The sequence below is a fragment of the Salmo trutta genome, chromosome 14 (genome assembly GCF_901001165.1).
Source record: "Salmo trutta chromosome 14, fSalTru1.1, whole genome shotgun sequence".
NCBI classification, from domain to species: Eukaryota; Metazoa; Chordata; class Actinopteri; order Salmoniformes; family Salmonidae; genus Salmo; species Salmo trutta.
The window spans coordinates 21,421,453-21,434,247 of record NC_042970.1 but is presented as its reverse complement, the minus strand read 5'-3'; the positions used below and the strand labels follow the sequence as shown (position 1 = coordinate 21,434,247).

General features: G+C 46.3%; 1 protein-coding gene across 4 annotated transcripts in view; it reads right to left on the bottom strand.

Annotated features, from left to right (window-relative positions):
- LOC115207615 (cadherin-4-like) overlaps positions 1-1,020 on the bottom strand; it is a 373,996-nt gene extending 372,976 nt beyond the window's left edge. For all 4 annotated transcript variants that reach the window (XM_029774884.1, XM_029774885.1, XM_029774886.1 and 1 more), the window contains exon 1: positions 797-1,020. In XM_029774884.1, coding sequence (XP_029630744.1) covers positions 797-853 — 57 coding nt within the window. In that variant the 5' untranslated portion in view covers positions 854-1,020. The remainder of the gene's footprint in view (positions 1-796) is intronic.
- Between the last annotated feature and the right edge of the window lie 11,775 nt (positions 1,021-12,795).

Genomic DNA, 12,795 nt, shown 5'->3' with positions numbered 1-12,795 from the left:
ATTTACAATGGAATCACAAACACCAGATACCAGTGGGTTCATTGGTCACCTTTTTAAAGTGTTGTATATGATAATGATGGGCAACAAAAAATACTCATAGATCATGTTCATAGTCTCAATAATGTATAGTATAAATAAACAATCTATTCAAAATGTCACATTTGTTTATTCTACCACAAAAACAAAGATGCTATCCAGGACACAAATTATTATGTTTACTTCTGGCATGAGTAGACTATTTCAGAAAAAAATCATATAAGTTTTTCAATTTCAATGAAATCAAATGATGAGATATAGTGAATTTGATATTATGTCGAGGCTCTAACATGCTAGCAATAGGCTAGTGGTGATTTAATCAAAGGGAATATGGCAGTCCGTAAACGTGCATGAAGTTCGTAGCCTCCTATAGCCTACTATACAGTTTATGAAACCAAAGGCTTCGGCATGCTCTGCAATGCTATATCTCACTAATAGGCTACTGCAGTTCAGCAGGCTAAAGTAAATGATTAGAAAAGGGACTCAAAATGAATAGTTGGTTGGTTTATTCAGGCACCTGCCATTCAACAGGAATGTCGTTTTTTTGTGACCAATCCCGAAATGAGTGGTGACTACAAAATCATTTTGAAGTATCGTCAGAAATGATCATGACATTAAACGCAGCATGTTACTGTAGGGAAAAGTCGCTGACCACAATTCAGCGCCACATGCACAGCGCTGCAAAAGCTCGTGCATGCCAAGCAGGCACAGCAGTGCAGTAGGCTACTTCTACCGTATTTCGAAAATAAATATATCTTACCCAAGATGTTCCCACAAGTAAGGTGCACGTCAGTATAACAACCGATACAAAATTCATCTTTGCCAGAGCGCTGTAAGGTCAAGGGACAGCGTTTTGACCGACTCGCCTTCCTCGAATAAATGGTATTAATTCCCGGAGCTCTCTTAGATGCAAAGTTGTGAGTGCAATAAGAAGCTATGTGTGAGAAATTGTTCCGACTTGTCTAGCGAGGAGAGCGATGCTGATGCTGCTCTGTACCAAGGAGCCAGCGCAGTTATTGGGTGCCAACGTCACTAGAACCCCTCCTACCGCACAGAATGCACCGTATTGTCACTGTAAAAGCTTGACCATTTTTCTCATTTGATTAATTATAACTTGATTCGTTATAGGCAAGTTGAAGGCTACATTTGTACAAGGACGAGATGTCCACGTACTGTGTAACAAAGAATAGTGTTTCGTAAAAGGCTATATTATTCTTACTTGAAACTGGCACACTTTGAGTGAAGCCATCGACCCTTATACTTTCATGTTTCCATCACCACGTGGGAGTCTGTTTCCCACCTCAGTTACCTCCTATTCTCTTGATCTAAAGTGAGACTTGCATTTGGGGAAAAAATGTAGTGATGTTTTTGTACCAATAAAACAAACCACTGCAGTACAGAATTGTGCATTCAAATAATCATGCTTATATTCTCTCAAAACAGCATGCATGAAGGTAAACCTTGCCATTTGACGTTTTGCAATGTTTCTGAAACGTTTGGTTTAGAATGGGCTGGCCATAGAGATCCTATTCATTTACTAAGAATTATAATTCTATAGGGCAGGCATATGAATACAGGCTACTGAATATTCCAGAGACAGCTGTTTGTAGAAAGACTGAATTGTATGGTAAACGCCCCTTTTCTAAAAACAACATTTCATTAAATCATTTTAAAAAGTGTAAACTGTAGCCACTTATTGCCCTTCCTAGTTTGTTTGCCTAAGCATGACCATCATCCATATACCTAGTATTTACCAAACGTAGCTTTTTTTTGCTATTCATTGACTATAGCTCAGCGTTCAACACCATAGTACCCTCAAAGCTTGACGTACATACTACCTCAATTGGGCCGACCAACCAGTGCTCCCACACATTGGCTAACCGGGCTATCTGCATTGTGTCCCACCACCCACCAACCCCTCTTTTACGCTACTGCTACTCTCTGTTCATCATATATGCATAGTCACTTTAACCATATCTACATGTACTTACTACCTCAATCAGCCTGACTAACCGGTGTCTGTATGTAGCCTCGCTACTTTTATAGTCTCGCTACTGTTATTAACCTGTCTTTTTACTGTTGTTTTATTTCTTTACTTACCTATTGTTCACCTAATACCTTTTTGCACTATTGGTTAGAGCCTGTAAGTAAGCATTTCACTGTAAGGTCTACCTGTTGTATTCGGCGCACGTGACAAATAAACTTTGATTCGATTTTTGTGTCTGCAATTGGATGCGTTGTTTTTAGGCAGAGGGGGGTGTATAGGTACCCTGCACAGTAACCTGTAACAATCAGGGTTCTTAGACTAGGGCAGGGTCAATAAATACTCAGAACACTAACCTTAAAGAATTACAAACAATGGACAGAAAACGAGCCACAACCGATGTCCCTGGGAGATTCACCCAGGTTTTGCTAAATCCTCTCCTCACCTCCTTTTGAAAAAGGTAATGTGGAAACTAATGCGCTTCTTCTCGTTGTCAACTAGTGCGTCATTAGGCAAATGATCTTTACATGGGAGGAATCTCAAAATATTAGCAAAGCGGTAAAAATACATTTCTCTAGTTGTGGCAGACATGTTATATATAAAACGATGTACCGTTTTATCGTTTTCAAACATGTACATTGTTTTCTCTTCTTACAAAACAACAGCTGATTTCAAGGGGGTGTGGCAGATATCAAAGCTTTTCTGCGAAGAACTCAGGTAGTATACACATGACTATCCTCAACGAAGTGTCTATTGAGGGGGGGACACTCTTACTCTACCTACTACCTTACTCTACCTACTAACAAATTGACACTCCTCAACCACTTATTGTTTTCCAGGTCTTGGAGGAGTCAAGTCGAGAACGTGTTTTGAGAATCTGCCCATCATTCCCTCCTCCTTGCTCCAGGAAATACATCACCATTTTAAAGTCATAGAAACAATTCATTCAAACAGACCAATAGGAGAGCATATGCAGTTAACATGTTTACTGTAATTGCTATATTAAGGGCACCTCCATCCTGTAACAAACCACCTCAGTAATCTGTAAACTGTATGTCCATTGACATGCCAATCTACAAGGCTAATTATATTTTTGTAATAACTATTGAATCGCAAATGGTTGTGGCCTAAAATGTTAAAATGCAGATTATTCTATAAAATGCAGATTTTTCTTTTTCATCATTATTGAGATGTGTTAGATGTGGAGATCTCTTATTACTTGATGTGATAATGGTATTATGTTGTCTGAATGCATTTCTCATACTTAACCCTACCTTTTCTCTATTTTCTCTTGTCTCCATTTTTAACCTGACGTAAATAGTGTATCCTTTCACCCATTCATCCTCTCCCTCTCTCTCTCCTTACTCTCTCTCTCCTTGCTCTACCAGGAAAAAGCTGTAGCCTACTGCTCATCCTTATCAGTCTTCACTCCCCACAGAAAGAGTGTGTAGCTGCAGCAAACCACCTCTCAAGTCCCTTTCATTTCAGTTAGATATTTGTTGTGATTGCTGCAGCGTAAGACATTGATACCGAAAATACCACGTCTCGTCAAAATCAACCTGTACAATGTCCCTCTAAACAACTAGGCTGTGAATTTGGATCTCTAAGGAATAGACAATGCTGTAGCACCTTCAGAAAGTATCCACATTATGTGGTGTTACAGCCTGAATTTAAAATGTATTAAATGTAGACTTTTTTTGCAACTGTCCTACACACAATACCCCATAATGTCAACATGTAATTATGTAATACTGAAAAAAATTTGACAAAGCAATTAATTTGTCCTGAATATAAAGTATTATGTTTGGCGCAAATCCAATACAACACATTACTGAGTAGCACTCTCCATATTTTCAATCGTAGTGGTGGCTGCATCATGTTATGGGTATGTTTGTAATTGTTAAGTACTGGGTAGTTTTTCAGGATAAAAATTTATCCTGGAGGAAAATCCTAGAGGAAATCCTGATTCATTGTAACATAGAAAGGGGACCAAAGCGTAGCGTGTTGAGTGCTCATAATGAATGTATTATTTTAACACAGAACACTACAGAAAATAACAAAAGTGAAAACGATCAGCTCACAGTACTGTCTGGTACATAGACTAAACAGAAACAACTACCCACAAAAACAGTTGGGAAAAAACCCTACTTAAATATGATCTCCAATTAGAGACAACGAGAACCAGCTGCCTCTAATTGGAGATCATCCCCCAAAAAAACATATAAATAGAAAAATTAGAACTAAACATAGAAAACCCAAACCACCCCCATCACGCCCTGACCTACTCTACCATAGAAAATAACATCTTACTATGGTCAGGACCCCCAAAGGTGCAGACTCCAAATGCTCCTATTGCAGTCCACATAACCTTATTCTCCAGCAGCGGAGGCGGCTCCGGTTCGGGGCGTAACCCCCGCTCCACCCGCTGATCCCTCTGCTTTAGTACCACCGGACCGTGGATTGTCATCGAAGGAACCGGACCGTAGATCATCGCTGCAGGTTCTGGGCTGCAGGCCGCCGCTAGAGGTTCTGGGCTGCAGGCCGCCACTGGAGACTCCGGGCTGCAGGCCACCGCTGGAGACTCCGGGCTGCCGCTGGAGACTCCGGACTGGGGAGCGTCGCCGGAGGCTCCGGACTGGAGAGCGTCGCCGGAGGCTCCGGACTGGGGAGCGTCGCCGCAGGCTCCGGACTGGGGACCGTCGCCGCAGGCTCTGTGCCAGGGGTTGTCACTGGAGGCTTCGTGCCATGGATCATCTCTACAGGCTCCGGGCCATGGATCATCCCTACAGGCTTCTTGCCATGGATTATCCCTACAGACTCCGGGCCATGGATTATCTCTGGAGGCTCCGTGCCATGGATCAACCCTACAGGCTCCAGGCCATGGATCATCACTGGAGGCTTCTTTTGGGGAGCTGGAATAGGTCTCACTGGACTAGAGGACGTCGCTGAGAGTTCTGGACTAGGGAACGTCGCTGGAGGCCGGGTGCGCGGAGCAGGCACAAGGTATACTGGGCCGTGGAGGCGCACTGGAGGTCTGGAGCTTATGGCTGGCACAACCCGTCCTGGCTGGATAACTACCGTAGCCTGGCAAGGGCGGAGCGCTGGCACAGGACGAACTGGGCTGTGCAGAAGCACTGGTGACACAGTGCGCAGAACTGGCGCAGGATATACTGGACCGTGGAGGCGCACTGGAAGTCTGGAGCGTATGGCTGGTACAACCCGTCTTTGCTCGATGCTCAACCCAGCTCGACAACTGCAGGGTGCGGGCACAGATCGCACCGGCCTGTGAGTGCGTACTGGCGACACAGTGCTTGCCTTTTCACTCGCTCCCCACGGTAAGCACGGGGAGTTGGCTCAGGTCTCCACCCTGACTTCGCCAATCTCCCCGTGTGCCACCCCCTCCCCCCATTTTTGGGGGGGGGGATGCCTCTCGGGCTTCCGTTGTTGCCGTGCTTGTTCCTCATAGTATCGTCGTTCCGCTTTTGCTGCCTCTATCACCTCTTGCGGACGGCAATACTCCCCAGGCCTTGTCCAGGGTCCTGCCCATCCAGGATTTCTTCCCAGGTCCAGTTCTGTTGCTCCTGGGCACGCTCCTTGGTCCTTTGATGGTGGGTTATTCTGTCACGGCTGTCTTAGAAAGGGGACCAAAGTGCAGCGTGTTGAGTGCTCATAATTAATTTATTATTTTAACACAGAACACTACAGAAAATAACAAAGTGAAAACGACCAGCTCACAGTACTGTCTGGTACATGGACTAAACAGAAACAACTACCCACAAAAACACAAAAACTAGAACTAAACATAGAAATAGAAAACATAGAAAACCCCAAACCACCGCCTGTCATGCCCTGACCTACTCTACCATAGAAAATAACATCTTACTATGGTCAGGACGTGACATTCAGTCTACTTTCCACCAGACACTGGGAGATTAATTCACCTTTCAGCAGAACAATAACCTAAAACACAAGGCCACATCTACACTGGAGTTGCTTACCAAGAAGAAGGTGAATGTTCCTGAGTGGCCGAATTACTGTTTTGACTTAAATCTACTTGAAAATCTATGTCAAGACCTGAAAACGGTTGTCTAGCAATGGACCAACAACCAATTGGACAGAGCTTAAAGAATTTTGAAAACAATAACGGGGAAATTGTGCACTATCCAGGTGTGGAAAGCTCTTAGAGATTTACCCAGAAAGACGCACAGCTGTAATCTCTGCCCAAGGTGCTGCTACAAATAATTGACTCGGGTGTGTGAATACTTATGTAAATTAGATATTTTTGTATTTAATTTTCTATAAATTGCAAACATTTCTAAAAACGTGTTTTAACTTTGTCATTATAGGGACTGGGTATTGTGTGTAGATTTCTGAGAAAAAATATATTTAATAAATTTTGAACTCAGACTGTAACAAAACAAAATGTGGAATAAGTCAAGGGGTATGAATACTTTCTGAAGGCAATGTATCCTTCATAGTATTATTGAGTCTCATAACATAACACTGGAGACTATAGAAGGTGTTGCCAAGCTGAGTCTTAGCTCAGTCCACATTTTAATAATGCTGACATTTCGTAAAGCCTCTGTTGGGTGCCTGGATTTCCATATCCAAGAGGTCGGGACAATTTAATCCCATCAAAAGGTATATGACAGTGCATCTGCGTCAATCATTGCAGGGCAGTTTCTGGCCCTGACACTGCCGTTCACTTTGTTTCTTTATTTATGTTATCAATGAGCATCCCAAAATGTGTCAAAAATGTCCTCCAGTAATTTTGTCCCTTAGCTATGTAAGTATAATGATAATCTGCTGTTTGCATAGCTAGCAAAACTGTAGTTGCACCTGGTCTTTATGTTAAAACAAACAAGTTAAAACCATACATTTATGCCTGTCTAGTGGGAGGGGGTTTTGGTCACATATATTATTCCATGTCTCTACAGGGCATTGTGACTGTGTTTTTATTATTCCCAGCCAGGCCTGGCAGGAAGGCTGCTCAATAACCGTTGAAGGACTTAAAATCCACTGTCTTGTTCTTTAAACAATGATTTTAATAAGTAATGTCACCTCATAGTTTCCCTGCTTCCACTTCCTGGACAGAACAGGACTGTTGACAGGAAACAATACTTCGTGTGAATAGACAATGCTAACCTCTCCTCTGAATTAGAATATAATAAATTCAGTGTTACTCCTAGGATGGTTTTCAGCAGCGGTGGCAAAGTCAGTTTTAGTTGGCTGCAGAGACAAATTAATGCTGTCATGGGGGTGAGAGAGAAATTGAAATTTCAAAGCAATTTTGCCATTGGGCTGAAGGAATGTTTATTTTTAAAGCAAATTAACTGCAATCATACACATTTTGTCATGGCTTATGCCTTGTTCTTATACTATCTGAGTGACTCAAACATTACAACAAAACCAATGGGGGCACCATGCTATGACATTTTGGGAATTTCAGATTCTCCCAGACAGTCTAGTTTTTATTTTGGTGATTGTTAGTTCTCAAAGTGTCACACCCTGATCAGTTTCACCTGTCCTCGTTATTATCTCCACCCCCTCCAGGTGTCGCTTGTTTTCCCCAGTGTATTTATCCCTGTGTTTCCTGTCTCTCTGTGCCAGTTCGTCTTGTATGTTTCCAAGTCAACCAGCGTTTTTCCCGTTCTCCTGCTTTTTGCATTCTCCTTTTTCTAGTCCTCCCGGTTTTGACCCTTGCCTGTTTCTGGACTTTGTACCTGCCTGCCTGACCATTCTACCTGCCTTGACCACGAGCCTGTCTGCCACTCTGTACCTCCTGGACTCTGATCTGGTTTTGACCTTTTTGCCTGTCCACAACCATTCTCTTGCCTAACCCTTTGGATTAATAAACATTGTAAGACTCCAACCATCTGCCTCCTGTGTCTGCATTTGGGTCTCACCTTGTGCCTTGATACAAAGATGGTCTTAATAATATATTGCTCCATTATCTTTTCTACATACTTTATATCTGGTTTTGGTTTACATTGACAATGTTTTACAATCCTAGAAATTGTTTTTGGTGCTATGAGGAAGCCATCGAAGCTGTCAGAAAGGAGTGTAGAAAGGAGAAGGCAGGAGGCAGTCCCAGGTTTATTACTACTGAGTTTATTACAGCACTAATTATATAAAAGCGTGACGAAACCCAAAGTGCAAAATAATAAAGTACTCAGGAAATAAATGTATGTCTTTCTCTTACCCAGGAAAGGGCTGAAAATAGCCCATGTTAAAATATACAGCCTTAGAAATAAGGTTCATGAAATCAATAGCTTGCTAACATCAGATGACATTCATACATTAGCCATTTCTGAGACTCACTTAGGTAATTCCTTTGATGCAGCAGCAATAGAAGGATATAACATCTGTAGAAGAAACAGGAATGCTTATAGTGAATTTATGAAATTGCTTCTTCCAATTATTGATAAACATGCACCTGTTAAGAAACTGACTGTTAGAACTGTTAAGGCTCCATGGATTGATGAGGAATTGAGTTTAGTAGGAGAGATTCCTCCCAGGAAAACAAGCAACATTTACAATGACCGACAAAGCCAAATGACAGAAGGAGTATATATACAGTGATAGAGTGGGGATTGGAACCAGGTGTGTGTAAAGACGAGTCCGGGGTTGATGAGTGAAGGGCGAGGCTGGTGTGAGAGTACACCCCCCCCCCCCCCCCCCCCCCCCGGACTGGACGACGCCTGTGGAAGTCCCGAATGAGAGAACGTGCCCCTCCCAGTCGACCAGGTACTGGAGAGACCCCCCACGATGTTGTGAGTCCAACAGGCTGCGGACATAGTACGCCGGGGCCCCCTTGATGTCCAAGGGAGGGGGAGGTGCGTTGTGGGGTCCAGCACTAGCCAAGGGACTAGCTTCCACCGGCCTGAGGAGAGATACATGAAATGAGGGTGAGATTACGGTAATTGACGGGGAGCTGTATGTCACCTCATTGACTCTCCTCGGGACTTTCAACGGCCCCACAAACCACTGGCTCTGCTTCCGGCGGGGCAGGTCCTTCATAGATAGCCAGAACCTGTCACCGGGGTGAAAGACCGGAGCCACACTGCGGTGACGATCGGCCTGCGCCTTCTGCCGGAGGACGATGCACTGGAGACGGGTGTGCTCTGTGTTCCATACCTCCTTGGCACGCGGGAACCAATCGTCCACCGCAGGATCCTCGATCGGACTCCGGTGTCAGGGCCGGCTGATAGCCTAGAACACACTGAAAGGGTGTGAGGTTAGTGGAGGTGTGATGGAGGGAGTTTTGTGTGTATTCTGCCCAAGCAGAAATGCAGCCCACTCCCCCGGCCGGTCCTGACAGTAACTACCCAGTTCCGGATTTAGGTAGGTAACTACCCAGTTCCGGATTTACACTTTCCACCTGTCCATTTGATTGGAGACGGTACCTGGAGGTGAGGTTGACCGTGACTCCCAGTCGTTCCATGAAGGCCTTCCAGACACGAGAGGGGAGCTGAGGACCACGGTCAGACATGATGTCCTCCAGGATCCCGTAGTGCCGGAAGACGTGAGAGAAGAGACCCTCCGTGGTCTGCATGGCCGTAGGGAGACCAGGCAGAGGAATCAAATGACAGGCTTTGGAAAACTGGTCCACAACGACCAGGATGGTGGTGTGCCCCTCCGAGGGGGGAAGGTCTGTGACAAAGTCCACGGAGAGATGGGACCAGGGTTGTTGTGGAACCGGCAGCGGATGGAGTTTGCCATAGGGGAGGTGTCTCGGTGTCTTGCTCTGTGCGCAGGTGGAGCAGGAAGAGACGTAAACCCGGACGTCCTGTGCCAAGGTGGGCCACCAGTACTTGGTGGAGTGACAGTCGATAGTACGGGCTATACCTGGGTGCCCCGAAACAGGTGCTGTGTGTGCCCAGGTGAGGAGACGGTCCCGCAAATTAGAGGGCACGTAGGTACGCCCCTCGGAACAGTGGGCAGGTAAGGGCTTCTGTCGCAGGGCTCGACAGATGTCCACGTCCACATTCCACACGACAGGAGCCACAATGCGGGACAGGGGAATAATGGGTGTCACTTCCTCCCTCCGGTCCTCTGTCATGCACCCGGGACAACGCATCAGCCTTGACCTTCTTAGATCCCGGCTGGTAAGAGAGGGTAAAGTCAAACCTCGCGAAGAATAGGGCCCACCTGGCCTGACGTGGGTTCTGCCTCTCCACTGCTCGAATATACTCTATGTTCTGGGGGTCCGTCCAAACAAGGAATGGGTGTTGAGCACCCTCCAGCCAGGGCCTGCATGTTTTCAGTGCCTTCTTGGCGGCCAGCAACTCACAATCCTCCACGTCGTAATTTCGCTCCGTGGGAGACAGCTTCCGTGAGTAGAAGGTGCATGGATGGAGTTTAGGCAGCAATCCCAACAGCCCAGCCATGATGAAGGGCAGAGACGGGTCAGGATGAGCAAGAACAGGTGCGTTCGTAAAACATTCCTTGAGCTCATAGAAGGCTTCGTTGGCCTTCTCAGTCCAGCGCAGCTGTCTAGGACCTCCCTTCAGGAGGGAGGTGAGAGGGGCCACCATTGTGCTGAAACCCCTAATGAAGCGCCTGAAATAGTTGGCAAAACCTAGGAAGGGCCGCATCGCCTTTATGTTGAATGGAACAGGCCACGACCATACTGCAATGACCCTCTGCTCTTCCATCTCCACTTCCGCGGTGGATATCTGATAGCCCAGGAAGGAGACCGCCTGCTGGAAGAAAAGGCACTTCTCCGCCTTGATGTACAGGTGATGCCCTATCAGCCTCTCCAAAACGGACCTGCATTACCCTGTATTCGTAGTGTCCGGTGCAGTGCTGAAGTCGGTCATCCATTCATCTCCCTCTCTGATGCGCACCAGGTTGTAGGCACTGCGTAAATTCAGTTTGGTAAAGTACTGAGCACCGGGCATCTGTTCGATCACAGTGGGTATGAGAGGCAGGGGATAACTGAATTTAACAGTTGCCTTATTCAGTGTCTGGTAATCGATACAGGGGAGGAGATCGCAGTAGAACCAGGCAATATGTTGATAGTGCAGTCCCATGGGCGATGAGGGGGCAGGCACGTGGCACGAGTCTTCGAAAAAGCCACCTGTAGGCCCCGGTATTCCTCTGGGATAGGGATATGGGTCCGAACTTTCCATAAAGGTGGCACAGATAGACACAGAGAGACACCTCCCCTGACACTCCTGCGACCATCCAAACAACCTCCTCTCTGTCCACGATTTCCTGGGGTTATGCAACTGTGACCAGGGGAAACCGAAAACTACGGGGTGTGCAGGAAAGTCTAAGATGAGGAAAGTGATGCGTTCATGGTGGTTGTGAGCAACTGTGAGGGAAATGGGAATTGTGGTCTGGCACACCAGTCCTGTTTCTAGGGAACGGTTGTCTAGGGCATGGACTGGGATAGGGGGTTGTAAAGGGACTAGAGGAATGCGTAATGATAAGGCCACTGACCAGTCTAGGAAATTGCCACTAGGGCAGGACTCAGTGGGGGGCCAGGATAGTCCGGGAAGGTGACAGGAAGGAGGATGGTCTGGGTGGACAGAGAGGACCAAGACACATCCACGCCTACTTGGGAAGGTGCAGGAGCGTTCCTCGGCCTGTCAGTTCTTTGTCTGGTTCTCCTTCTGGGACAGGTGTTCCAGGGGTGGTCCGACTCCCCGCAGTAGGAGCAGAGACCCTATTGACAGAGGCGTTGACGTTCCTCCGGGGGAAGGTGCATCTTACCCACCTCCAATTGGCTCAGTCTAGCTGGAGGTTCCTGGGAAAGACCAAACCCCCGGGATGGGCGACAACGGGCACGCAGCAGGTTAACCAGGCGGATTGCCATGGGGATGAGCTGGTCCAGCATGAGGTCCTCTTTGCGACAGGCCAGTTCAGTCTGGACGTCCGCCTGTAGCCCGCTGCGGAAAACCATCAACAGCGCCTGGTCGTTCCAGCCAGTGAACGCAGCCACCGTCTGGAAATCCAGAGCGTACTCAGACGCTGTCCTGGACCCCTGGCATAGATCCTCTCGGTCCTCTGTAGGGTGGTCGAAAATGGCACGGAAGAGTTGGATGAAGCGCTCATAGGACTGCACTTCTGGACCGTCCCTCTCCCAGACGGTGTTAGCCCACTCCAGAGCCCGGCCTGTCAGCACCGAGATCACCAAGGCCACGGTCCGGAGCACCCGGAGCACCTCGTCCATGGCAGTCCCGAGGTGCTCCAGGCACGGGTCGTGGTAATTGCTCCTATAGCGCAGAGGTCAGGATGTCCTGCTGCTTCCTGTTCTCTTGGGTCGGTCATTCTGTCAAAAGTGTAGTGAGGAGTAGGCAGGAGGCAGTCGCAGGTTTAGAACTACTGAGTTTACAGTCCCTCCAGGATTTCTCAACATTTTTTTGTGATTTCTGCGGCCAAAAATGCTTGATTTTGCAGCAGCTTTCCTGAAATTTCGCTATGTTTTTTCCCCACATTAATTTCATATAAAGCAATAAAAGTCATATGTCCTCAGTTTTAGGACGATTTTAAGCAGAATACATAATACAAAAACAATTAGAAACATCTAAAGTGCTCAATTCTGTTTATTTTCCTGAACAAACAGCTCTGTCATAATTCAATCACACACCTCACCTCACCTCTCCTCTACATCAGGCTTGGGGCTTGCTATCAACACGAGATGCACCTCTCTCTCTCTTAAAAAAACAAATAGATTCAAAGCTGATCAATCACTTTCAATTTGAGGATCAATATTTCTAATAAGTTGTTTTTAAATTGTTGAGATTGTGATTTTTTTCTGAAAGGGT